General features: G+C 43.4%; 2 protein-coding genes across 3 annotated transcripts in view; one reads left to right on the forward strand and one right to left on the reverse strand.

The window, feature by feature from the left end:
• LRRC18 (leucine rich repeat containing 18) lies at nucleotides 1-24960 on the reverse strand. 2 transcript variants are annotated; one of them, XM_030203171.1, is made up of 3 exons: nucleotides 24917-24942; nucleotides 24556-24798; nucleotides 1-976 (listed from the first exon to the last, which is right to left on the reverse strand). In XM_030203171.1, exon 3 carries the CDS (start codon nucleotides 970-972, stop codon nucleotides 208-210), a length of 765 nt encoding a protein of 254 aa, XP_030059031.1. In that variant the 5' UTR covers nucleotides 973-976; nucleotides 24556-24798; nucleotides 24917-24942; the 3' UTR covers nucleotides 1-207. The 2 variants fall into 2 exon arrangements, with proteins under 2 accessions (XP_030059031.1, XP_030059032.1); XM_030203172.1 differs by lacking the exon at nucleotides 24556-24798 and having other exon boundaries at nucleotides 24917-24960.
• Nucleotides 1-25207, forward strand: part of WDFY4 (WDFY family member 4) — a 593767-nt gene that overhangs the window by 417400 nt on the left and 151160 nt on the right. The window lies entirely within an intron of this gene.

The following is a 25207-nucleotide window of genomic DNA, read 5'->3' on the forward strand; positions in this document are numbered from 1 at the left end:
AGTTAAAGGACCCCTTAATGTAGCTTAGTAAATAAGCCCTTCTATGTTTGTTGGAAGCGAACCGATTCTGATAAGAAAAGTAAATCCTAAAACAATGTAACAACATGAATGCATTTATGGGATCATCACTGGAGTTCACATAACAGAATGAAAAGCTCAGATAGGCTGTATCCAACTATTATTATCAATGCATGCTGAAACCTCCCATCATCTCCACTCCACTTGGTTCTCTTTTGCTGTGGAATTGGGTGTAATAAGATTAGTGAAAAGTGGATTCCTTTTACACGCAGCAGGTTCTCGAATGATGTCATTCATCTTGTCTCGTTGCTGCTGACTCTTGGTCAGACAGGATCCACAGAGATCTGATTCATTCACCAAGTAAAGAGAATCCAAGCGCTTAATGGGGTCTTTGGGTTCTTCTTCTTCCGGTTGAGGGAATGGATTTCTCAGTGTGTTCAACTTCTTCAACTTTGGGAGTTTTTGAATGCTTACAGGGATGCTCGTCAGATAATTGTCAAACAGACCCACCTCTTTCAGCTCCTTCAAGGATCCAAAGGTAGTTGGAATATTGTCTAGTGTATTCAATCCTAGATTCAGCATGCGTAGATTCTTAAGAGTACAGATCTCCTGTGGTAAGCCCTTATTGGTCAGCTTGTTGTTAGAGACATTGAGAAACAACAGATTTTGGAGTTGCCCAATTGATTCTGGTATCTTATCAATTTGGTTGCTGTGGAGGTCTAACCAGCGTAGGTTCTGGAATTTCTTAATGGATTCGGGAATCTTCCTTATCATGTTTCTGCTGAGATCCAGCTCATCCACATCTGCCATCTTAAGAATGCATTTTGGGAAAGTTGTAATACCCATCTTGCTCAAATCAAGACGACGTTTGCCATCAATAGTAATTTTTAAAGAGTTTTTGGCGATCTTTAAGGTGATCTTTTTGCCCTTGGGGCCTTTTTTTCCTTTTGCCATTTTCCTGTGAAAGAGAGAGAGAGAATTAAGCTTTTAAGCAAACTGAGGATGAAATGAAACAGTTAACTACAAAAAAAGACCAAACAAAAAAATCCCTTCTTTGTATAGCTGAAAATATAAAAGGCACTATATCAACGGTAAACTAGCTTTTCACTTTAGAAGGTGTGGGTTGTAAACAGTAAACATAAATCACAAGTTAGTCATCCAGTGGGCTATTTTCCATACTTACAGATGTGAAACACACCATATTAAAGTTGTAGGGTGTTTATTTGTATTTTACAAATCTTTATCAAAATAAATTTAGGGTGACCAATATTCAGTGCTATTAAACCATCCAGGAAGAGTTCCTGGCCGGTTAAATAGGGCTTAGCCAACTAAGTGCTAATATTTAGTTCAAGATAGCTGGTTATCTCCGCTGAATATTAGCGCTTAGTGGCTAGCCGCTAACAGGCTACGTCATGCGGCTTAACCGGCTAAGCATGAATATATCCAACGCTAAACTGCCTAAGTTGAATGGTTAAGATAGGCTGCTTAAAGTGCAGGCCTGTCTTTAACTGCTATGAATGTAACCGGCTAGCACTGACTATTCGCTTAGCCCGTTATGTAGCTGCAGCTAGAACTGAAACCGGATATTCAATGCTGGTCACCGGCTACAGCCCAGCATTGAATATCCAGGTCAGTGCCAGCGGCAGCATCTAACTGTGCAGTCTGCCACGGGCTGGATATCGGGAGGAGTATGTTTGAGCCACTGTCTGATAACATATCCTCTTACATACTCTACTTATACAGTAGCCCTAGAGATCCGAGCCAAAATCGGCACAGATTCTATAACAATGTGCATAACTTAACAAGCTAATGAGCGCCAACAGAGCTTAACAAGCAATAATGAGCACTAATTGGCACTGATTAGAATTTAAGTACACAACTCGCTAAGAGTATTCTGTAAGGAAGTGTGCCTAACTTCTAACGCGCGCAAGTAAAAAGGGGATTGGTTATGTTCTAATGATAAGAAGTTCTGCATTACAAAAGGAAGTGATTATCTCAGGAAGTTTATTTCTTTGTAATTACTAGATGCATATCACTTTATAACAAAGCAAAAAGCTATTATTCTGGTGAATTACAAAAGTGAACAGTGTGTGATATCTATCTTTCTATCTAATCTCAATCCTCTCACTCGGATCTTGATATAGGGGTAAAGTATATATATGGTGCCCCCCCAAAAAAATAAAATGCAGAGCGCTAATCTGTAAGGCACACCTAAAGTTAGGTGCAGTTTATAGAATAGTGTGGTTTGTAGAATAGCACTTAAGTGCAGGGGTCGTGCCTACATTTAGGCGCATTCATTTGAACCAACGAAAACATGGTGCAAATGCCGGCACCTAAATTTAGGGAAGTAGCCCCAATTGTGCATGTAACTAAAATCCACGCCCATTACCCTCCAATTGCTGTGCTTCTTTTTCTGGGATGTGTATAAAATTTAGGTATGGATCACGCACATATATTTATGCGCATACATCTTAATTGATTCCAATTAGCACCAATAATTTCTTGCTAAAGAGCCAATAATTGGCGCTAATTAGGTTGGTATAAATTAAGATGCATGTGCAATTTGGATGCATGCCCAAATTTGCAAGCACATCTCGAATCACGTTTCATGCCCCATAACTGGCTAACCGGCGACATTCAGCGGGGGATAGCCAGCTATCTCCCGCTGAATATTGCTGGTTAATGGATAGCAGATAGCTGATTATATTGGCCGATTTCCAGCCCCACTTTAGCTGCTATATTTACCTGCATGAATACACGGAATATCTTTGGTTGGTTTAAGCATAACTGGCTAAATCTGAATATCGACGTAGCCGGTTATGTTCAAACAAGCCAAAAATAAACCAGATGTTTAATGTCAGTCATCGAAAACGGCCCAGCATTGAATATCTGGGTTTAGCGCTGACCATGACAGTTAGTCAGACAAACTCCCATGGTCTGAATATCGGCACCATTGTCACTAGCTTGCCTGCCTGGCATGAACCCAGACTGATCGGAATTAATTAATCTCATAATCACAGACTGAAGCTTTCCATCAAAATCTGTGCAAACAGTTTAGAGTCTAAGTTAATCAGGGAGCTTGATTTATAAATCCCATAGGCACTGGGATCTTTCCTGGATTAAGCAGAACCATAATCCCTGCTGTTTTCATGGACTCTGGCATAATGCCCAGCTGCAGAATTCCATTAAACACCCTGGCCAATCTAGGAACCAAAAGACTCTAGAACTTTTATTAAATTTGGCAGTGTAGACATCTAGCCCTGCTTTTAAAGCCTGAGTAGTCTTCCCTGCTTGTCATAAGATTTCCCTATCCATCCTTTCCCTCTCCTCCCCACTGACAATTGGTAAGGGGCACCTCTAAGTTAATTTACTAAGTTTCTCTCTCAATCCACAGTCTCATTTTAAGGAGTGATTCATAAAAATGTTTAGACTTGCCAAATGTTCGAGTCTTCATGCACCACTGCCCCTCCTTATTCTTAATCTTCAGATTTTTATGCTACCCTACTTTCACTCTCAGTTTGTAAGCAAGCACCCTACCAATTCTATCCTGTTGTTCATAGAAGATGTGGTTTATTTGCCCCAGCTGATTGGTAATAGTGGCACTCTATAATTTCTCCAATTCCCTCTTTATTTCCCATACCTGTTTTCTTATATCCCTTACTGTACCTGCTTTCTTATAACCCTGTGGTTAGGTATTTGCTTATGTTTTGGCTCTAAGTCCCCCAGCCTCTGCCTCAGTGTTTCCTCTCTCATTATGTTCCTTTTTCTTATGGCCTACTACTAATATGAATCACTCCTGTGACACAGGTTTCATCCCATCCTACCTGACACCCTCAGCCACCTCATTCATTGTCATACACTAAAATATTCCTCAGTCAACCCCTGGATGTCTTTGCACACTTCTGAGTTCTTTAAAAAAAAGATTCATGCAACCTCCAGAACCTGAGCAGGTCTCCTCTATGCCCCCTGTTTAATTGCACCCATACTGAGGAGTGATCCATCACCCAATCAATTCAGTGCCTGCCCTAGGAGCTCACTCAGCCAAAGCTTGCCCCACTGAAAGCATATCTATTCTACTATAGGTCCCACACACTCCTGAGTAAAATGCACAACTTGTTTCCCTTCCTGTCCTTGCTTGCCTCATATCCACCAATCCTAGGAGCTCCACAGAATGCTTTAATTTACACCAGTGTTGCTTGATTCCTCCCACCACATGGAAATTGTCCACCCTAGGATTGAAGGTCAATTTTAAATCCCCACCTACTATCAATCGATCTATACCAAATACTAATAATTTTCCCCCAAACTCTGAAAAGAACATCCCTTGATTTTGGTTGGGGCCATACAAACATACCATAGTCAGCCCTACCCCATCCACATTCACTTTGGCCAGACTGGATCTCTCTCCTGGGTCTTTCTCCACTTGCCTCACATCTACACTATGATGTTTGGAAAATAAAATCTCTACAACCTCTCAACAAGGGTGGTTTTTGTATGCCACTAAGAATATGTACAGATACTCTCTAGAATGTAGCATATGTGCCTGTCCACCCCTCAGGTGTGTTTCTTGGTTGAAAAGTACATCCGTTCTCAACCTTTGCTCCTCCCTCCATACCAGTCTTCTCTTGTGCCCCACATTAAAGGGTATGACTGTTAGAGCCAAAGAATTAGGTGAATCTCTCATTCTGTCCAAACATCTGCCAGACATCCTCCCTATATAACCATACCTCACCTCCACCCTCCCCCTTAGCATCTCTTGCACACTACCCATCCTCCCATGGAATACCATGACTCACTTTTCCCTCATGCATGTCCCCATCCCCTCCGACACTGATTCACAACTTACCCACATCCACTGTACCCTCAACACCATTCCCCCAGCATCTCCACTCCCATCCAATCACTCACTTACCCATAAGACCTTCCCCATTCAGACCCCCAGATCCAACCAAACCTGAGCCTTCCAATCCAAATATTACTAGCTCAAATCCAGTCCTCTTTGCAGCTCCTCTTCTGTCCACTCCTTCAATGTGCCACTTGCCCAGCTTGCACACCATCTTCCGCTTCTGCCCGCCATGGCTTGAATTCCTTCCCTGTCACTCTGTGCCATGCTCCTAAAATTCTTTGGTGCCATGTCTTTAGCCTTAATTGTCCCCAGATGAGCTTCCTCTACCTTTTTCAGATACATCTGATAGGACCTAGCTACATAGTTCTTGATGTGTATAGTAAAGTTGATTCCAAAAGGCAACAACCACTGACATTGTGCACCTTTTTCTCTCAGATTGTCCAGCTTCAAGTCTTTCCTGTGTTAGAGGGTCAGTGCAGAATGATCTGCATAGATAGAGATTTTGTGGCCCTCCCAAATGTAGTGATTCAGAGCCTTTGAAATGACCTAGATCTGTTCTTTAAGTTTAAAATCATGGACACAAACTGTTATAACCCTGGGCAAGTTGGTTGGGTTCTTGCCTCATCACCCTGTGAGCAGGATCTATTTTCATCTCAGGCCTATCCAATACATCAGTTTTATCTTCCAGCACTGACTTACTTGCAAAGCACAATACACATAGGCCTCAGTTTCTGGGAAGCCACTCATTCCGAGGTTGTTCCTGTGGACCTATTTTCAAGGTCCTCCACCTTGTCCAATAACAAACTATTGTGCTTCTCCAGCCACACCAACTTCACAGTTAAGGAAAGGTCAGCCCCTTGGGCCGCAGCCGAGTTGGCGCTACCTGGTCAACCCGAAGGTTAGCTGGGCCCCAACTGGTGGCAGGGAAGTCACCCAGGTAAGGCACAGGACGAGGCACAGTAGGCAACCAAAGTCTACCCTAACAGAAACAGAAGACAAGGCTGGAGCTTGAAGGCAGGACTCAAGCTTGGAGGCAGGGCTGGAACTGGAAGACAGGAACATGAAGACAGGACTGGAACTTGAAAGCATGACTGGAGCTGGAAGGCAGGGCTGGAACTGGAAGACAGGAACTTGAAGGCAGGGCTTGAGCTTGAAGACAGGGATGGAACAAAGCAGAAAGCAGGACAGGAGAGGGCCTAGAGACAAGGCAAGAAAAAACTGAAGCAGGGTTGAAGCCAACAGGAACAAACAGAGACAGGGCTAGAAAATAAGGCAGGAACAGGCTGAGGCAAGGGTGGAGACAAGGAAGGAACAATTGAGGCAGGGCTGGAGTGCAACACACACACTAGACACCACTAGGAAACCTGTGTTGCAAAGTCAAAGCCTGAGGGTCTCATGGTTTCTTATAAGAGCCCTCACTAATGATGTCATGATTTCTGATGCCCCAGAATGAGGCTTGGAACACACTGAAACAGGCAGTAGGAGCACCAGAATGAGGCTAGAATACTGGAACATCAGAATGAGGCTTGGATAATCTATGGAACGAGGCTTGGAGCATAGTCAAGCAGGGAAACTGGCAGCAAAGATATCAGTCCAAGAGGAACGCAGAGCTGGGGGTTATGATCTGAAAAAGCAGCGGAGCGCGACCAGTGGAAGGAAAGGCGAGTCGGGACGTGAGTGCAAGGCCATGGCTGTGACACACTGCAAGCCCTTTAAGACATTCTCCCTGGTCTGCAAGAGAGACCTGTGTCTCATCCACTCATGTGCCCAATTGGCACCTACCTTTAGGCACCAATTTATTGAATTGCCCTTAATGTAATATGATGCTTGGTAAAATTGAACTTAAGCACTTTTATGCGATTTCATTTTGGAATGTGCCAAATCAGACAATGATATGAGTAATATCATAGGGGTGAATGATAACATGAATCTATTATTAGTCATGTAAATTGTGAGATAATTTTGACTTAGGTGAAGGCAAATTATAATCACAAACCAACCAATTACACTTTCCAATCCTCACAGAGCATGGGAAATGAAGTGTTTTGTTCAGACAAATTCATTAATAGACATCTCACCATAGCAGCTTGCAGACTGATTTGTTTTTAGAGACTGCTCTGAATGACACATGTCAAGAAGGCAGAGTATGAATCTTTAAATAAATAAAAAAGTTCAGAATCGTTTCAGCAATGATTGCGAAAAACAAAAAGGGAAGAAATGTTATTTTTGGAACATAAGCTACTGTATCTGGATGAGCATTTTAAAAATCCAAACACATAGGGGGTCCTTTTACTAAGCTACGTTAAAAAGTGGCACACAATACTTTTAGCATGTGGGTTTCCCACATACTGAGGCCACTTTTAGCGTAGCAGTAAAATGGCCAATTTTCTATATTTTCCATTAATGGCCATATGCTAATTTCCCAATTAGCGCATGGCCATTACTGCAGGAGCCCTTACCGCCACCTATGTAGCAGGCGTTAAGGGCTTCTGTGCTATCCGATTAGTGCAGGGCACACCTACTCTCCACCCGTAGACATGCCTCCCAAGCCAAAAAATAAAAATTATTTTTTTTAGCATGGGATTAGCATGCGCTGATGGGCTCACTACTATGGGACGCCTCAGTGCGTCCCGTGGCAGTGCTTTTTACTGTGTGGTAGGTACATGCTACTGTCTACTGTGGCTTAGTAAAAAGGTCCCTTAAGGAGGAAGCTATCAACATGGAAGGGAGGTTATTATTTTATTGTTAAAATAAAGTGAGACCTGTGCTAAAATAGGATTACTTTTGGTATAATAACTTATCTTAATGGTAGCCAGTATTAATAACTCGCCCTGTCCCTTAGTTCTGTTTTTTAAATAGATGATTAGAATATTGGGTATCCAGGTGGCTCTATGGCTCAGCCCTGAACAGTGCCATGTGGGGTATCTAAAATATTGACTTCTGTTCATTGGGAGGGTCAGAGTCAGGAATGCTACGGAGGCAGTGGTCACTAGCCATGAGGAAAAAGATCCCCAGCATGACCTGGTGGCAACACATATTACACAAACTAATGGTATATCCAGTGGTGTGCTGGAGCCGGCTCGCTCCGGCTCGCAAGAGCCGCTTGTTAAATTTTGACAGCTCTTGCAAGCCGGTTGTTCTTCGGGGTGAGCCGGCTCCATTACTGTAGGTAAGCATGGCAGGAGGGTGCCATCACAGGCCATGCTTACCTCCCCTCCCGCTCCCAAACATGTCCAGCGATTGTCCTTCGCCCCCACCCTCCCCTCCCGCTCCCATCCATCTTTTTTTATTACCTCCATTGAAGCGCCACGTTATTTAAAGCCTTGCTGCCCGTCTCTAGCCTTCCCTGCTTCTGATGAGTTTGTGCCCTTAGTCCCGCCTTCTGACGTATGACGTATGACATCAGAAGGCGGGACTAAGGGCACAAACTCATCAGAAGCAAACAGGGAAGGCTAGAGACGGGCAGCAGGTCTTAAATAATGCGGCGCTTCAACGGAGGTAATAAAAAAAGATGGATGGTCGCGGGAGGGGAGGGTGGGGGCGAAGGACAATCGCTGGACATGTTTGGGAGCGGGAGGAGAGGGCAGGGGAGAGAGGAGAATCACTGGACATGGATGGGAGCGGGAGGGGAGAATGGGGGCAACGGAAAATAATTGGACATGGATGGGAGCGGGAGGGGAGGGCAGGGGAGGGAGGAGAGTTGCTGGGCATGGATGGGTAGAGGGGGGCAGGGGAGAGAAGACAATTGCTGGGCATGGATGGGTAGAGGGGGGGCAGGGGAGAGAAGACAATTGCTGGGCATGGATGTGTAGAGAGGGCAGGGAGAGAAGACAATTGCTGGGCATGGATGGATGGGGGGCAGGGGAGAGAAGACAATTGCTGGGCATGGATGGGTAGAGGGGGGCAGGGGAGAGAAGACAATTGCTGGGCATGGATGGGTAGAGGGGGCAGGGGAGAGAAGACAATTGCTGGGCATGGAGGGCAGGGGAGAGAAGAGAATTGCTGGGCATGAATGGATAGAGGGGGGCAGGGGAGAGAAGAGAATTGCTGGGAATGGATGGGTAGGGGGGCAGGGGAGAGAAGAGAATTGCTGGGTATGGATGGATAGAGGGGGGCAGGGGAGAGAGGAGAATTTCAGGACATGGATGGAGGGGAGGGCAAGAGAAATTCTGGACATGGATGGAGGGGAGGGACGTGAGACAGAAGAAATGCTGGACATGCAGGGAAGAAAGAGGAAGGAGAGTAGATGAGGGAAAAGGAAGTGAGGAGAGAAACTGCACATGGATGGAGAAAATAGGCAGAAGCTGGATCCACTGTACAGTCAAGTCTGTGGAGGACCAGAAATGAAGAAGAAAGGAGGAAAGAAAAGAAATAAATGGAAAGGAAGCCTTGGAAATGGAGTCAAGGGAATAGATAGAGAGCAGCAGAATCAGATACTGGGCCAGCATGACCAGAGAAACAAAGTCACCAGACAACAAAGGTAGAAAAAAATAATTTTATTTTTATTATAGTGTTTGGAATATGTCCACTTTGAGAATCAGGGCGCAACTATAACTCAGTACAGTCTTGCTGCCCCTACTTATATTAAGCAGCTAGCATGAGTTTTTTTTTATTTACCACACTGGCTGTTTTTAAAGTGCAGTAGCTGTTTGTACAGTAAAACCTGCACTAGCTGCTTAACACAACTTAGTAAAAGGGTTCCTAAGTTTCCTCTTAGAATTTCCTGGTGCAATCACTGTCATGAAACGGTGTTAACTAATTATTAGGAATCAAGTAATAGAACAGAAGACAATCCTCCAGAATTGAGGAAGTGCTTTGAGTGACTTAAAGTTAGGAGGAGTTCCAGATGGCTAACCTTTAGCTGGTCTGGAGCTACAGCATTTAATTGTAGAGAGTCAGATCAAGGCTGTGATAAAACGAGTGTTGTGGAAAGGCAGTGGATTTTCATACAACACCATTCACTTCTCCATTAAAGTGCCTTTTCACAAGCCCTTCAGGCACTCTGGATAATCATTAATCATACTGAAGTAGATGAAGGGAAAGCTCAAACTGCAGATAGTGTACTTCAACTTCTTTCCATGATAAAGCACAAAACTATGAAAATTATCCCCCTGATATTTAGCCTGTGACTGTCGGCTTTTTTGAAAGTGTTGACTGCCATGGTTTGAATTAGGCCCAGAAATTCAGTGTTGGGCCAAATCCAAGTACCCACACTGAATATTTGGAAGCTTTATGACCACCAGAAGTTACCAGGGTCCAGAAGGTATTCAGTGCTGGTACCCGAATAACCATCCAGGTAAGTTAGGGCTGTTCTTTATGTGGTCGAACTTGCCCAGATAGTTATCCAGCCACTGAATATATCAGCAGTGCATGGATAACTATGGGTCTACTGCAACTCTGCCTCAGGACTGCGCCAGCACTAACCAGAGAATACCATGATGGTCAGAGCAGATATTCAACAGCATTCTCTGGTTAAGTGCCACTGTATTTCTGCTCCCATCCGGGACAGAGTGGTTTAACTGGGCAGGAGTCTCTCCTGCCTAATTAAACCATTGTGAACATTGACCCTGATACAGTGGCGTACCAAGGGGGGGGGGCGGTCCGCCCCAGGTGCACGCCGCTGGGAGGGGGGGGTGTCGCGCTCCTGTCGGCTCTTCGTTTTCATGCTCCCTTTGCCCCGGAACAGGTTACTTCCTATTCCGGGGCAGAGGGAGCATGAAAACGAAGAGCCGGCAGGCGCGCGGCAGCCCCCCCCAGCAGTGTGCACCTGGGGGGGGGGTTCTTTCGCCGGGGGGGGCGGCATCACGCTGTTCCGGGGGGGCGCTGCACCCGGGGGGGGGTGGGGCGCATTGGCGATCTGCCCCGGATGTCAGCCCCCCTAGGAACGCCACAGCCCTGATATATTAATTTCTCCCCTTACCCAAGAGCTCTTCTTCTTCAGTTTATTCTAGTGAATGTAGTGCTAGCTTCAGGATTCACAACGCTCAAAATAGAAGTTCTTAGTTTATCCATAATACAGATGAAGGAGTGGAGGAGTAGCCTAGTGAGCACTGGGCCAAGAACCAGCAAAACCAAAGTTCAATTGCAGCCGCTGTTCCTTCTGACCCTGGGCAAGTCACTTAACCTCCACTACCTCAGGTACAATCTTAACTTGTAAGCCTTCTTGGGACAGGGATATACTTAATGTTCTTCATGGGGAAGCCGGAAGCAGCCACACATATCGGTGACATCTTCCATGATGGCTCCCATATTTGACAGTCACTTTCCTCTGAAAGCCCACATGAAGGGCTTCCTGAGCCTGCAGATACTGCCATGCCAGTTTCTTCTCATCTGCTAGTGCAACAATATTGTCAAAATGGCTCCCCTCAAAATAAAGGAAGAAATAATTCAACAATGGCATGTACTATCTTCCCCCCCCCCCCCACCCTTTTTTTAAGAAGCCCGTAGGAATACCAGCAGGAAATTACTAAATGTGGTAAGAACCATTGACTCTCTTGGCTTAAAAGCACCAAGATTCTCCTCTTCTATAGTTGGTATATTCAGAGAAACTGAGAAGTGGACCGCTATTATGAAGACTTATAGCTGCAACCCCCCCATGGGGGTATGGTTCCAAAAATCCAACTGCTTACAGCAGTAACAGTACTTTACAAATGGATTCTGGTATCCCTGCCAAAGTATATTCTCAGAAACAAAGCCATTCTGCATAACCTCATCAACAACATCAGCAAGAAATGGAAGGAAAAGAAGCAGAATGCACAGATAGAGAAACCTTTATTACTACTTTCAGCATTTTTGTGGGGGTTCTCCACATCTGAAACAACTATCTCCTGTCAAGTGATGCAGGACCTAATCAGAAGGAATGTTCATTTGACCATATGACTGTCTCCCACTGCCTCAATACCTAGTCAGAAGGAATGTTCATTTGACAGCACCTCTAGTCAGCATGGCAATAAAGAAGGTCTCAGGTCCTTCAATTAATGAAAAGATTCCTATAGGATGTTTCAGTATTAATTCAGACTGCATGAGAACCTTCTGTCACAAATCATTTACAGAGCTCCAAGGATACAGTATATACTGATCTTGTCCTTGAATCATACTACCTTCAAGATTCACCATGCCAGATAGAATAGGGCTGGGAATCCTCAGATTATTATTCTGCAGAAATGTATTCAAAATAAGGAGGATAACCCTGGCACTAGCCCATTAGAACCTGGTGCGATTGAAACAGATACTTATGGAATGGTTCTCCGCATCACTCAAAGAGTGTGGAAGTCCTATAAAACGAACAACAGCAGGAACAACTTGAAGACATTTCTTATCCCAAAGTTTTCAAAAACTGTCGGGAGCATTGTCAGAGGTATACCACGATAAGCAAAATTTTAATAACAGCTTACAAATACTGCGTTCCAACGAGAGGCAATAGCTTTACCAGTGTATTAGATTGTTCAAGATTTACAATCAAAGATCTGGCAGGGCCCACTATTCAAACAAGCTACATCCAAAAACTGGATCTTAAATACAAAGAAAGCCAGCTCCGGGCCATGAGAATGCACAGCCTTCTCATCAGTCAATGGCAGTAAGGGCAACTCTAAAAAAAAAAAAAATCCTCAAAGTCTTTCTCTAACATACTGTCTGGCAAAGATCCTAGGCTCCAATGTTCAAAACTGAACAGCCTTGGTGAAATAGTGCCGGAACTGCGTGGCAGAACAACTCCCTAATGCTCAACGCTAATGACATGCAAATATAGGTGTGCTGTTAGCCTTAAGCATTAGGAAGTTGTTCTGGCTAGCAGTTCTGGATTATGCTTGGTGCAGGCTCTCAAGAGTTGTGTATCAAGCACAGCTCTTGTGCGCATGCGCCTGCACCAAGGCATGGAGACAGAGCAAACCGGGGGGAGGGGGGGGGGAGTGGATAGAAATGAGCCATGAGCCAATGCAGACACCACTGGAAGAAGTAGTGAAATCACAATTTATTGAACCAGATGATTCACCCTACCCCCACTCACAAGGTAGCAAGCACTGACCTGCCAACTGCCACACTGGATCTGGAAAACATGTCTCATTCATACTTTAGGGATTAGCACGCGCTGATAGAGACGCCCATTATATTCCTGAGTGTCTCTATTATTAGCGTGCGCTAATTTTTAGCGCACGCTAAAAAGTTAGCACACCTACAGCGCGGCTTAGTAAACAGGGCCCCTAATGTAGAATCCATCTTGCTGTCATAGTTTTAAAAAAATCATCCAAAATGCTTCTGGCTTGCTGATTTCAGTGCTATCTTCGTGCTGCTATGTGAGTTTCAGCACATTCCGTCATTACTGTTAAGTAACTTGTAGAATAATTCATGAATAAACATCTTCACTTCAGTTGAATTATTAATAAGTGATGTTTTTGCTGAGGTGTACCCTGAACAAGCCTGAACTATGCTTCTCGTACTAAGGGGTCTACTTACTACACATTTTTCCCATAGACACAAAACATGAGAAAAAGACAGTACAGAAATCAGATACAGTAATCAGATACAGGGAAGAATGTTCTGAATAAGAGATCTGAAAATCCAGAAATGACTAAGGGGCAGAGATTTTACTGGCATGTTGAGAATAAATAATCTGAGAAGAGCTCCGGGGAATTAAAATGCAACACTATGGGGTCCTTTTACTAAGGTGCACTGAACAATGGCTTGTGGTAGTGTAGACACGGGTTTTGGGTGCACGCCTGCAAAAAAATCTATTTTTTTGCCTAAAACGGATGTGCGCCAAAATCAAAATTGCTGTGCGTCCATTTTGGGTCTCAGACCTTACCGCCAGTCATTGACCTAGCAGTAAAGTCTCACATGGTAACTGGCCGGTAATGACCTACGTGCGCCAAATGCTACTTGGTGCACATAGCTGACACGTGCCAGAAAATAAAAAATATTTTTCGGGCATGCGTAGCGGACACATGCCAAAAATGAAATTACTGCAAGGGCCATGCAGTACCCATGCGGTAACTCCATTTTGGCGCACATTGGGCGTACGTAGACGCTTACGATGTTTAATAAAAGGGTCCCTATCACCTTACTCTTCAACATCACTTTTAGTTTATTTTCCAGATTGATAACCATTATAATAAAATGTTTTTCATTTCTACACCATTTCTTGAGACCTGGCAGCTTCTCCTGTCTTTTTCTGGGGTATTACAATACATTGCAAATAAAACTTATGTTCCACAAATTACCAATTTAGGTCTTAGTGCAGATTACACAAGAGTTGGCTGGACACTCACTCACCTAAGCCAGTTTAATTAATTCAGCAAGAAATTTCTTGAACAAATACATTTTCAACTTCTTTTAAAAATGTATACTATGGTGTGCTAGCTAAGCCCTATTCATGCTCCCAACAGTGTGAATGCTGAATCCCCAGTAGCTGGATCTTAAGGATAATGTCTGCATTTGTAAATTCGGTGCAGCTGTGTTAGTAATGTCCCTTTGCTTACTTTTTGGAAATTATTTTTTTCTTGTTTTCTCTCTTTTCTCAGGCTGTGTCTTCATTTATTGTAGACTTTGAGTAATGGTTGTTTCAATGTAACATTTTTAAGGCCCAATTTTCAGCTGGTGGTGATCAGTGTATTGCTGACCACCACCAGTATTAAACCCAGAAATGCAATGCCGGGCCATGTCCTGACACCAGCATTAAATTTCTGGGTTACTGCATAAAGATAGAGCTGACTTTTTTGCAGTTCTATTTATGTGCCTAATCTTGCCAGTTAAGTACTGAATATCAGCACTTAACCAGCCAAGTGCCGACTCTGCCACCAGAATACCCCCAAAATAGAGTTTTCAGTTTGGGTTCAGGCCCCTTCCAAAACTGAGGTGCTGTCTTCTGCTTTGGCTGCGGAAGTCCCCAAGACCCGCCAGTGTAAGTCCTTCTCTAACCGAGGTCTGTCACATTTCCTGGGCTGCCACTGCACTGGCAACCCACCCCCACACACGTGCTTGTTTTTTTTGTGAAAGTGAGCATACACAAGGAAGGTCTGCCTCCCCCCCCCCCCCCCCCCCCCACCGCTTATGTGCGAAAACCAAGTATGCACGGGAGGCGGGCTTCTCCCATGTATGCTCAGGTTTGTAAAAAAAAAAAATGCAACAACAACAAGCATGCGTATGGGTGGGGGCCTTGTGGTGGCCCAGGGAAAGCGCCAGCTTTGGCTGGAGGAGGGCTTCTGCGGCCAGGACGTGGAGCACCCACCAGCTCAGGTATGTTGGGTCTTGTGGGGATGGAGAACAGGAGGGGAGCAAAGTTTTGTGCCCCCCTCGCACACACACACACACACACACTTTCGCCTCAGATCTCCCCAAAAACCTTAGGTCTGGCTAGGCCCCTGACGCTAACTGATTATTTTCAGGAACATTAACCAGATAAACGCCACTGAAAATTAGTGGTTAACCCAAGTAATTTAACAGGTCAGGAGCTGTTTCTGGCTGGTTAAATCGCTTTGAATTTCGATCCCTTAGTTAATGTATTTACGTTTCCTTAGTATACATATTTTCTTTGTATTAAATATCTTTTCAAGTGTCTCTGTATATTTTTGTTAAAATATACTATAACATATACTTTTCTGTTAAACAAATTACTGACAAGTAACAATTAAATCAACTTTATCTTGACTAATTTTGAATAGAGAATGATGGTAAAACTGTAAAAATGTGAGGAAAAGGCCTCAGAATCCCATGTATATTGTTTATTTTATAGGATTTAATGGGTAGTGACCTCACAGGCAGAAAATACCTCCCATCCAACTGTTCAAAGCTCTATGCAATGCTTCAGTACCATAACCAGTGAACTTATCTTATAAAAGTGTGTTCAAAGCAACAGGGTCCCGCCAACTAGTTTCCCCATAGGGTTTCTTCAGGGTGTAACAGGATCATCCACAGCAGGTTATGCATGATATTGACTTCTTGGAACTGAGGGGGTCTTTTACTAAAGCTTAGCTCGAGTTATCTGCAGCAAGGCCCCTGGGAATAAAATGGGCCCTGCTGCAGATAACTCGAGCTAAGTTTTAGTAAAAGACCCCCTGACCGATGTTAAGAAGTAAATAGCGTGCATGGCCTGCTGTGGATGATCCTATTACTCCCTGAAGAAACCCTGTGGGGAAACTAGTTGGCGGGACCCTGTTGCTTTGAACACACTTTTATAAGATAAGTCCCTGTTTATGGTTACTAGTATTGAAGCAATCCATAGTGTTTTGAACAGTTAGATGGGAGGTTTTTATCTGCCTGTGAGGTCACTACCCATTAAATCCTTTAATATTAGATAGGTGGGGTTCTGAGGCTTTTTCCTCCCATTTATACAGTTTTACCATCTAAGCAAAAATAGTCAAGATTAAGTTGATTTAATTGTTACTTGCAAGTCCCCCCCCCCCCCCATCCTAAGAGGGGTTCTTTTACCAAGGTGCGCTAACAGATTTAGTGCATGCTAACAGTTATTATGCACTAAATGATAATTTATCCACAGGAATATATTGGGCATCTTAGCATATACTGCACGCTAATCGTTAGAGCGTGCTAAATCCATTAGTGCACCTTAGTGAAAGACCCCCCCCCCCCCCCCCCAGAAAAATTAGCTTGACACCTGCAAAAATAAAATAGAAAAAAGCTTTTTTGTGAGATGAGGTAAAAATGGAATTAGCTTGTGGGAAAGTTCCACATTAGGAAGCACTAAACCCAGATTTTGATGCGGTTTAGTAAAAGGACCCCATGATCATTTTGAGATCTAATTTCATACAGTCAGGCATTCCAAATCGATGCTGTTTGCAGTGAAAATGTTTGAGCAAATACTCATATCTTATTCCTTTTGCATTGGGGAAATGTAGCAACAAACATTTTCCTGTCACACTTGCTTAGAATAAATTGAGAAAAAAAATATTAAAACTATCTAAGGAAAAAAGGAGCTTGATCCTGAAATATCTTAAAAACCAAGCAGCTTAATTTAATACAGCCCTACATTCTATGGGACCATAGCTGTAGATTAGTACAGAGAGGGAGAGAGGGGAGCAGAATATTGTAGGATAAGCATAGTAGGAAGAACCAGAGCAGTGGCAGAGGATTAGAAGCATTTATAACTACCCGTAATACAAAATGTATTGACAATTCATTTTTAGTCTTAGTTCCCAAATCTTTGTTCTCTGCCCTTCCAGTTCTCTTTGTCACCCTTTATCTCTTCCAGTCTGCCCCTCTGTTCTTTCATGTCAAATCTGCCTGAATTACCAGTTTGCTACCTTGCATTGTATACACACTGACTTGGTCACAGCCTCTTACTGTTGAACTTACTGTGTATAGAGAGAGTGAGAATCTTTGAATAGTTTAAATCTACCTGGAAATCTGTCAATGTTTATCTCACAGCTTAGTCAAATCAAGCTAAACAAATATGGAGATTATTGCCATTATTTCTTTTTGAAAGGCCAACCGTCATCTGAGACATAATATTGTTAGACAGATTTACCTTATTTATCCCCGTCACCTCCTGATTCTATTGTTATCCCCTCTTTGTTTTTGTTCTTTGCTGCCAGGGATATTAATGTTAACCTTGGCCCCTCCTTTTCCTTTCAGCTACACATTGCTCAGGTCATGAAATGTTGCCAAGGTCAGTTTAACTTCTCCTAGTACATAAGTACATATGTGTTGCCATAATGGGACAGACCGAAGGTCCATCAAGCCCAGTATCCTGTTTCCAACAATCCAGGTCACAAGTACCTGGCAAGATCCCAAAACAGTACAATACATTTTATGCTGCTTATCCCAGAAATAAGAAGTGGATTTTCCCAAGTCCATTTTAATAATGGCTTATGGACTTTTCTTTTAGGAAGCTATCCAAACCTAACTGCTTTTACCACATTCTCTGGCAACAAATTCCAGATTTTAATTACACGTTGAGTAAAGAAATATTTTCTCCGATTCATTTTAAATTTACCACTTGGTAGCTTCATTGCGTGCCCCCCTAATCCTATTATTTTTTGGAAAGAGTAAACAAGCGATTCATGTCTACCCATTCCACTCCACTCAGTATTTTATATATCTCTATCATATCTCCGCTCAGCCGTCTTTTCTCCAAACTGAAGAGCCCAAGCCATTTCAGCCTTTCCTCATAGGGAAGTCGTCCCATCCCCTTTATCATTTTTGTCACCCTTCTCTGTACCTTTTCTAATTCCACTATATCTTTTTTGAGATGAGGCGACCAGAATTGCACACATTATTCAAGGTGCAGTCCTAAATCTATATTTATTGGCCTTTTCCCTTGTAAAACTCATTGGGATCGATATTCAGCTGACAGCGCTCAGTGTTTTCATGACCACCACCGGTGTTATGCCCAGAAAGTCAATGCTGGGTCATGTCCATGCTCCAGCATTGAATTTTCGGGTTTGCGGAGCCGGCTAAAACATGGATGGACATAATCGAAAGGGACGCCCAAGTTTTCCTGAAGACATCCTCGCAAAATGTCCTGGCGAAGGAGCGGGGAAACCCGTATTATCAAAACAAGATGGGCGTCCATCTTTTGTTTCGATAATACGTTCGTGGACGCCCAAATCTTGACATTTAAGTCATTCCTAGAGATAGTTGTCGTTAGACTTGGTCGTTTCTGATTTTCGGCGATAATGGAAACTAAGGACGCCCATCTCAGAAATGACCAAATGCAAGCCCTTTGGTCGTGGGAGGAGCCAGCATTCATAGTGCACTGGTCCCCCTGACATGCCAGGACATGAACCGGGCACCCTAGGGGGCACTGCAGTGGACTTCATAACTTGCTCCCAGGTACATAGCTCCCTTACCGTGTGTGCTGAGCCCCCCAAAACCCACTACCCACAAATGTACACCACTACTATAGCCCTTACGGGTGAAGGGGGGCACCTACAGGTAGATGTGGGTACAGTGGGTTTCTGGTGGGTTTTGGAGGGCTCACATGTACCACCACAAGTGTAACAGGTAGGAGGGGGATAGGCCTGGGTCCGCCTGCCTGAAGTGCACTGCACCCACTAAAACTTCTCCAGGGACCTGCATACTGCTGCAATGGACCTGAGTATGACATTTGAGGCTGTCATAGAGGCTGGCACAAAATATTTGTAAAGATGTCTTTTTAGAGGGTGGGAGGGGGTTAGTGACCACTGGGGGAGTAAGGGGAGGTCATCCCCGATTCCCTCCGGTGGTTATCTGGTCAGTTCGGGCACCTTTTTGTGCCTTGGTCGTAAGAAAAAAAGGACCAGGTAAAGTTGTCCAAGTGTTCGTCAGGGACGCCTTTTTTTTCCATTATGGGTCAAGGACGCCCATATGTTAGGCACGCCCAAGTCCCGCCTTCGCTATGCCTCCGACATGCCCCCGGGAACTTTGGTCGTCCCTGCAACGGAAAGAAGTTGGGGATGCCCAAAATCAGCTTTTGATTATGCCAATTTGGGCGACCCTGTGAGAAGGACGCCCATCTTCCGATTTGTGTCGAAAGATGGGTGTCCTTCTCTTTCGAAAATAAGGCTGATAGTTAAGTGCAATGCGAAGCACATAACCAGCTATGGGTTACTGCATAAATATAGGACTTTACCAGTTAAGTGCTGAATATTGGTACTTAACCGGCTGAGTGCCAACTCCATCCCCGGAGCACCCCCAAAATAACTGATTTTAAGTTGAGCACTAACCGAGAAACCCAAGTAGTATATGTAATACCCCATGGAATTCGTATTACTAGAGTGATAGACCTTTCCAGAGCCCTGGAGGGAGGGAGGTCCCTGCCAGAGGGCTGACGTGGTAGGATGTCCCTGGGTGGGAGGAAGCCCAGTGCCAAGCAAAAAAGGTGGAGAAAAAACAACCTCTCTCAGATGGTGTTCTCAGTAATCTATTCAAAAACAGTAAACACAAAAGCGACCCAACACAAGTCGTGTTTCGGCCCTACTGGTCTGCATCAGGGGTCTATAAACAAATACATAATTTAGAAATTATTAAACATAAAAACATCACCACGTCATAAATATACAATCAAAAATTGTAAAAATAAAGAAAATAAATATAGTAAAAAATCAATAATAAGAAAACATACAACTGTAAAAACATACCTAGGAATCTTATAAAGCGGTATATTTTCCTAGAGCAGTTAAATAGCAGCTAAACTCCTATGTCGTGTATATATCTTTTGAATAAAGAGATTACTGAGAACACCATCTAAGAGAGGTTGTTTTTTCTCCACCTTTTTCGCTTGGCACTGATCTTCAGTGGAGAGGTTACCTTCTGTTGCAGTTGACTTTGGGAGGAAGCCCAGCCCATGGGGAGTAGTTTTGAAATAAAATACAGAGAAATAGTGCCTTGGTGCTGAAGAGTGACAGGGGGGAGGAGTTGGGAAGGAGATAAAGCTAAAGTTATGCCCTTTGGGGGGGGGGGGGGTGTCTTTGATTGCCTGCAGGTTTGGAGTTGCCTGAACATCCCCTACCATTGACTGGGAGGAAAGAAAGGGGATTCCTGAGAATTGGAGAGATCCACTGGCTGTGAGAGGCAGGTTTTGGCTCTAATAAGTGACAGCCAGAACAAAGTATACCACAGGTGAGTAGAAGAAGGCCCAGTCCGGAAGCAGGGGACCAGAGCCAGGGAAAGCCCATCCCTGAACCAGGGTGAACCAAAGGCGAGGTCACCACTGGAGGAGGATCAGATAGAGGGAATTCTGAGCCCAAAACAGTAAACCAGTGAAAAGAAGAGGAGTACAGCCTTTGGGGATAATATCTCTCTATGGGATATAATGAACAAGAGAAGCTGTAAATACCTGTAAATATTAAATATACTGTAAGTATAATTCAGGGAAGAGGTGGAAAAGGGAGTTCCCCCTAGGGAATAACAATAAGGAATACTTTGGATTGCTACTTTGCTAGTTGACGTTTGACTGTTGCAAAAGAGGTTTTACACTTGTTTGAGACTTTTTGAGTGCTGCCTGATTGTGGAAGAGAAAGCTAAGGGAACCGATCAGCTGTAAAGGATAAAGCATAGCCTCTCAAACCCCCGGATAATTATTCCAGACCATTGACTCACTCTTAAGCTCAATTGCATGTGTTCTGGAACTGATGAGTGAAGGTATATTGGTCATGAATGGGAAACTGACCTGAATTCTGCTTTGTGACCTAGGGCTGGAGCTAGCACATGGGTGAGACCTGGGTTACATATAGAGCATATGTAAACATAGCTACCAGCTCAGGTGACCACCAGCTGCAACACCAAACTCACTTTCATACCCCTGTCCATAAATACATAAGTATTGCCATACTGGGACAGACCGAAGGTCCATCATCCCAGCATCCTGTTTCCAGCAGTGGCCAATCCAGGTCACAAGTACCTAGCAAGATCCCAAACCAGTATAATACAACCTATGCTGCTTATCCTAGAAACAAGCAGTGGACCTTCCCCAAGTCATTTTAACAACGGCCTATGACCTTTTCTTTTAGGAAGCTATTCAAAACCTATTTTAAACCCTGCTAAGCTAACTGCTTTTACTACATTCTCTGGCAACTAATTCCAGACACGTTGAGTGAAGAAATATTTTCTCTGATTCATTTTAAATGTTCTACTTTGTAGCTTCATTGCATGCCTCCTAGCCCTCCTGCCTCCTCCTCCTCCTAAGGCTAGGAACTATATCATGACACTAATGGGTAGCATTTTTAAAACAAATTGGAGAAAGTTTTTTTTCACTCAACTTACAATTAAGCTATGGAGTTTGGTTCAAGAAGATGTAGTCAAAGTGGTTAACATGGGTATAAGAGGAGTTTGGACAAGTTTCAGGGAAAAAAAAGTCCATAATTCATTATTGACCATCTACTTTAAAGTTTCTTTTTAATTTGATATACCGCCAAGGGTACACACCACCATAACAGTTCACAATACAATGTTGGAGAGAGAACAATAGAAAGGAACTACAGTGCATATAGGACAGGGGGAAAAGACACAAAAAGCAGAAAAAAAGGAATAAGATCGGAGGAAAGGAAGGGGGATAGTGAAGGGATGAAACAAAAACAGGAAGGGGAAGACAGTGTCCAACAGGCTAAGTGTTGGAAATATGTCTTTCAAAAATAGTGGCACAACCTCACGAGTCTGACCCATAATTTTGTCTAAATAAATGTTTTTTTAGGGCTGCTCTAAATTCTGAATGAGAGTGTATTAACTACAGTTCCCCAGATAGTGTTTTAGAAAGAGTAGGCCCAGCAATCAAAAACATTGCTTTTGAATGAAACTTGCTGAACAGTTGGAATGGCCAGAAGGTGTTCTGGCCATTCCAGCTGTTTAGCAAGTTTCATTCAAAAGCAATGTTTTCGATTGCTGGGCCTACTCGTTGGAAAGCCCTATGAACTTTCATAGGCCATTGTTAAAAAGCGTTGAGCACAAGAACGGAGTGTTCAAGAAGAAGAATAAAGTGAAAAGTATTGTGATATGATAGGAGGTTGACCAAACCATAGTACCTTATGAATCAATGGGGCTCTTTTTCAAAGCACTTAGACTTACAAAGTTCCATAGGTTACTATAGGGCTCATTTTCAAAAGAGAAAAACTTCTAAAAAGTGGTATAAAGCAGCATTTGGACATTTTTCTCACAAAAATGCCAAAATCATTATTTTTGAAACATATTCCTTAGACATATTTCTATGCTGTTTGTCTGCAGTGCATCCAAATCTTAACGGGGGGCATGTTAAGGGTGGGATATGGGTGTAAATGAAGATGTTTTGAGCTGGACCTGTTTTTAGAATGAATAAGGTACAAAAAGTGCCCTAAATGACCAGAAAACCACTGGATGGAATCAGGGATAACCTCCCCTTACTCCCCTGGTGGTCACTGACCCCCTCACACACCCCAAAAATATGAATAAAAACATTACTTACCAGCATCTGTGCCGGACTCAGATGTTATACTCAGGTCCATTAGAGCAGCAATCAGGTCCGTGGAGTAGTCTAGTAGTGGGTGCAGTGCACTGTAGGTAGGTGGACCCAGACCCATACCTGCCCCTACCTGTTACATTTGTGGTGGAAACTGTGAGCCCTCCAAAACTCACCAGAAACCCACTGTACCCATATATAGGTGCCCCCTTCACCCATACAGGCTATTGTAATGGTACACAGTTGGGGGTAGTGGGTTTTAGGGGGTTCAGCAGTCAAGATAAGGGAGGAACAGTGAGATGTGTACCTGGGACCATTTATTTGAAGTCCACTGCAGTGCCCCCTAGGATGCCCCACTGCTCTTCTGGGATGTCTTTGTGGCCAGTCTACTAAGAAAGTTGGCTCCTCCTACATCTCAATGACTTGATTTTGTGCATTTTTCATTAAGATTTTTTTTTTAACATGGATCAAAAAGATAATTGCAAAGAGCACAACAACATCTAGCAAATAGGCATTTAAAAAAATAGACATTTTTCTGTTTCAAAAATGGCTCTTTTCCCCACTTGAAGTTTGGATATTTTGAGTAAAATGTCCAAAGTCGGATTTAGGCATCATATCGAAAATGCCCCTCTATGTAACTTTGTATGTCTAAGTGCTTTGAAAATATGCCTCAATATTACAATCATATACTGAATTTGGAAAGCCACTGCTTATCGCTGTATGTGTGCCAAAATGAATAGAGCTACTCTTTGAGAACCTGCTAGTACTTGTGACCTGAAATGGCCACCGTTGGAGACAGGATGCTGTGCTCGTTTAATATTTTGGTCTGACCCAGTCTGGTACATCTTATGTTCTATACTATTTGGGTTTTCTTTTAAGTGTATAAAAGTGGGTTTTCTGATGCTGCAGAGGCAGCACTCATAGCTTCTGGAAAGGAAGACTGTTGCTGCAGCAACTGGACTAAAGTAAGTGAGTAAGAGATACAAATAGAGGCAAAATCTCTTGATAGCTGTGAACGAAGGCTCACAGTGCCAAATCCCAGCCATGGTTCTGATGGCAGAAGCCTAAGGGGCCCTTTTACTACACAGCAACCTGTAACTACCGCCAGCCTAACACGGGCGCCGGCAGTAGTTCCACCCCCAGCACGCGGCATTTCCGGCACTAGTGTAAATATTGGTAAAATATTTCCACAGGGAGTTATCCGGCGGTAATCGGTTGCCACCGGGTTAGCGTAAGAGCCTTTACCGCCACCTCAGTGGGTGGCGGTAAGTGCTCCCTCCGAAATGGCCGCGCAGCAAATGTGAACTTAGTGTACAGCCATTTATTTTGGGGGGCTTTTTACCCACTGTGGTAAAAGTGGCCTTGGTGTTTGGCAAAAATGGCTGTCGCCCCTTTTACCACAGCTTAATAAAAGGGCCCCTAAAGGAGCAGGTGAAAACTGTTGGCTCAAAAGAAAACAAAGGCATGTTTGGTTGTTTTTTTGTTTTTGTTTTTTACATCATGGAATAAAACATTCTTATACAGAATTTGAACTGGAAAGAGACTGATTTTAGGTTAAGCACAGAAAAGTAGCACTCTCAAAATGAGACTTGTTTTATTTCTATGTAGATCTGTGACACATTAATCTCTGGACTACATGCACAATATAAATGAACTCATTTACATTAAAAGCAATGGAGCATTCCAGAAACAAACAAAAAAAAAGATAAAAATGGCTTGTCTCTCTCCGTCCTCACTTTTTACAGCTTGTCATATGGCTCTTCAGATCATAGCAAAAATTAGAAAGTACTCAGACTCAACAGAGCAGCACGTAGGTTTGCAAAGCTGGACTTACCTAATATAAAGAGAAAGGTTGTCTGACTAATGCAGTTGGATTACACATTAATTTCATAGAATGCTCATTTCTCGCCGTCTTGAGATGTTTTTATACCATGTAGAGAACACGAGCCCTTGCCTTTTTTCTTATTGGAGTTGAATTTGCTCCCATGCTCTGGCTGCTAGTGTCTGCACATTTCCTTTCTCTCTCTGCCGCTTTGAATAATGAATTAGATGTTCTTCAGGCTTTGGATATAAAACCCTGCAGGCAATCAAAATGGTTTCTCAGTCCCTGCCAGTTTCCAAAACAAGCTATTGACAGAAAAGAGCCACTTTTTTTTTTGTTTGGAGTTTGTTTAGAAGAAATTTAAGGCACTTACTCTGTAAGGCTTTCAAGCTATTCTGCTTCTCCTTGTGTGTAGACTGTTAAACTTTGTTACTAAGCGACAGGAATAGCAGGCCCTTGGAGATCATTAGCAAAGTTGGTAGCTCAGATACAAATTAAACATGAGTCAAAGGACTTGTTGCCCAGAAGGCTCTGCAGATGTTAGGTTACCAGACTCTAGAAACTTCGCATTATGATCCTTTGTGTCTGGTTGGGAAAGAAAGAAGATTGTGCATGTTCCCATAAATATTTTCCATCCCTAACTAATTGTTGTACTTGACATATC

Source organism: Microcaecilia unicolor, chromosome 5 (assembly GCF_901765095.1).
Source record: "Microcaecilia unicolor chromosome 5, aMicUni1.1, whole genome shotgun sequence".
In the NCBI taxonomy this organism is placed as follows: domain Eukaryota; kingdom Metazoa; phylum Chordata; class Amphibia; order Gymnophiona; family Siphonopidae; genus Microcaecilia; species Microcaecilia unicolor.

Coding starts and splice junctions, on each gene's coding strand:
- LRRC18 (XM_030203172.1), bottom strand. CDS start 972: ATGGCAAAAGGAAAAAAAGGCCCCAAGGGCAAAAAGATCACCTTAAAG.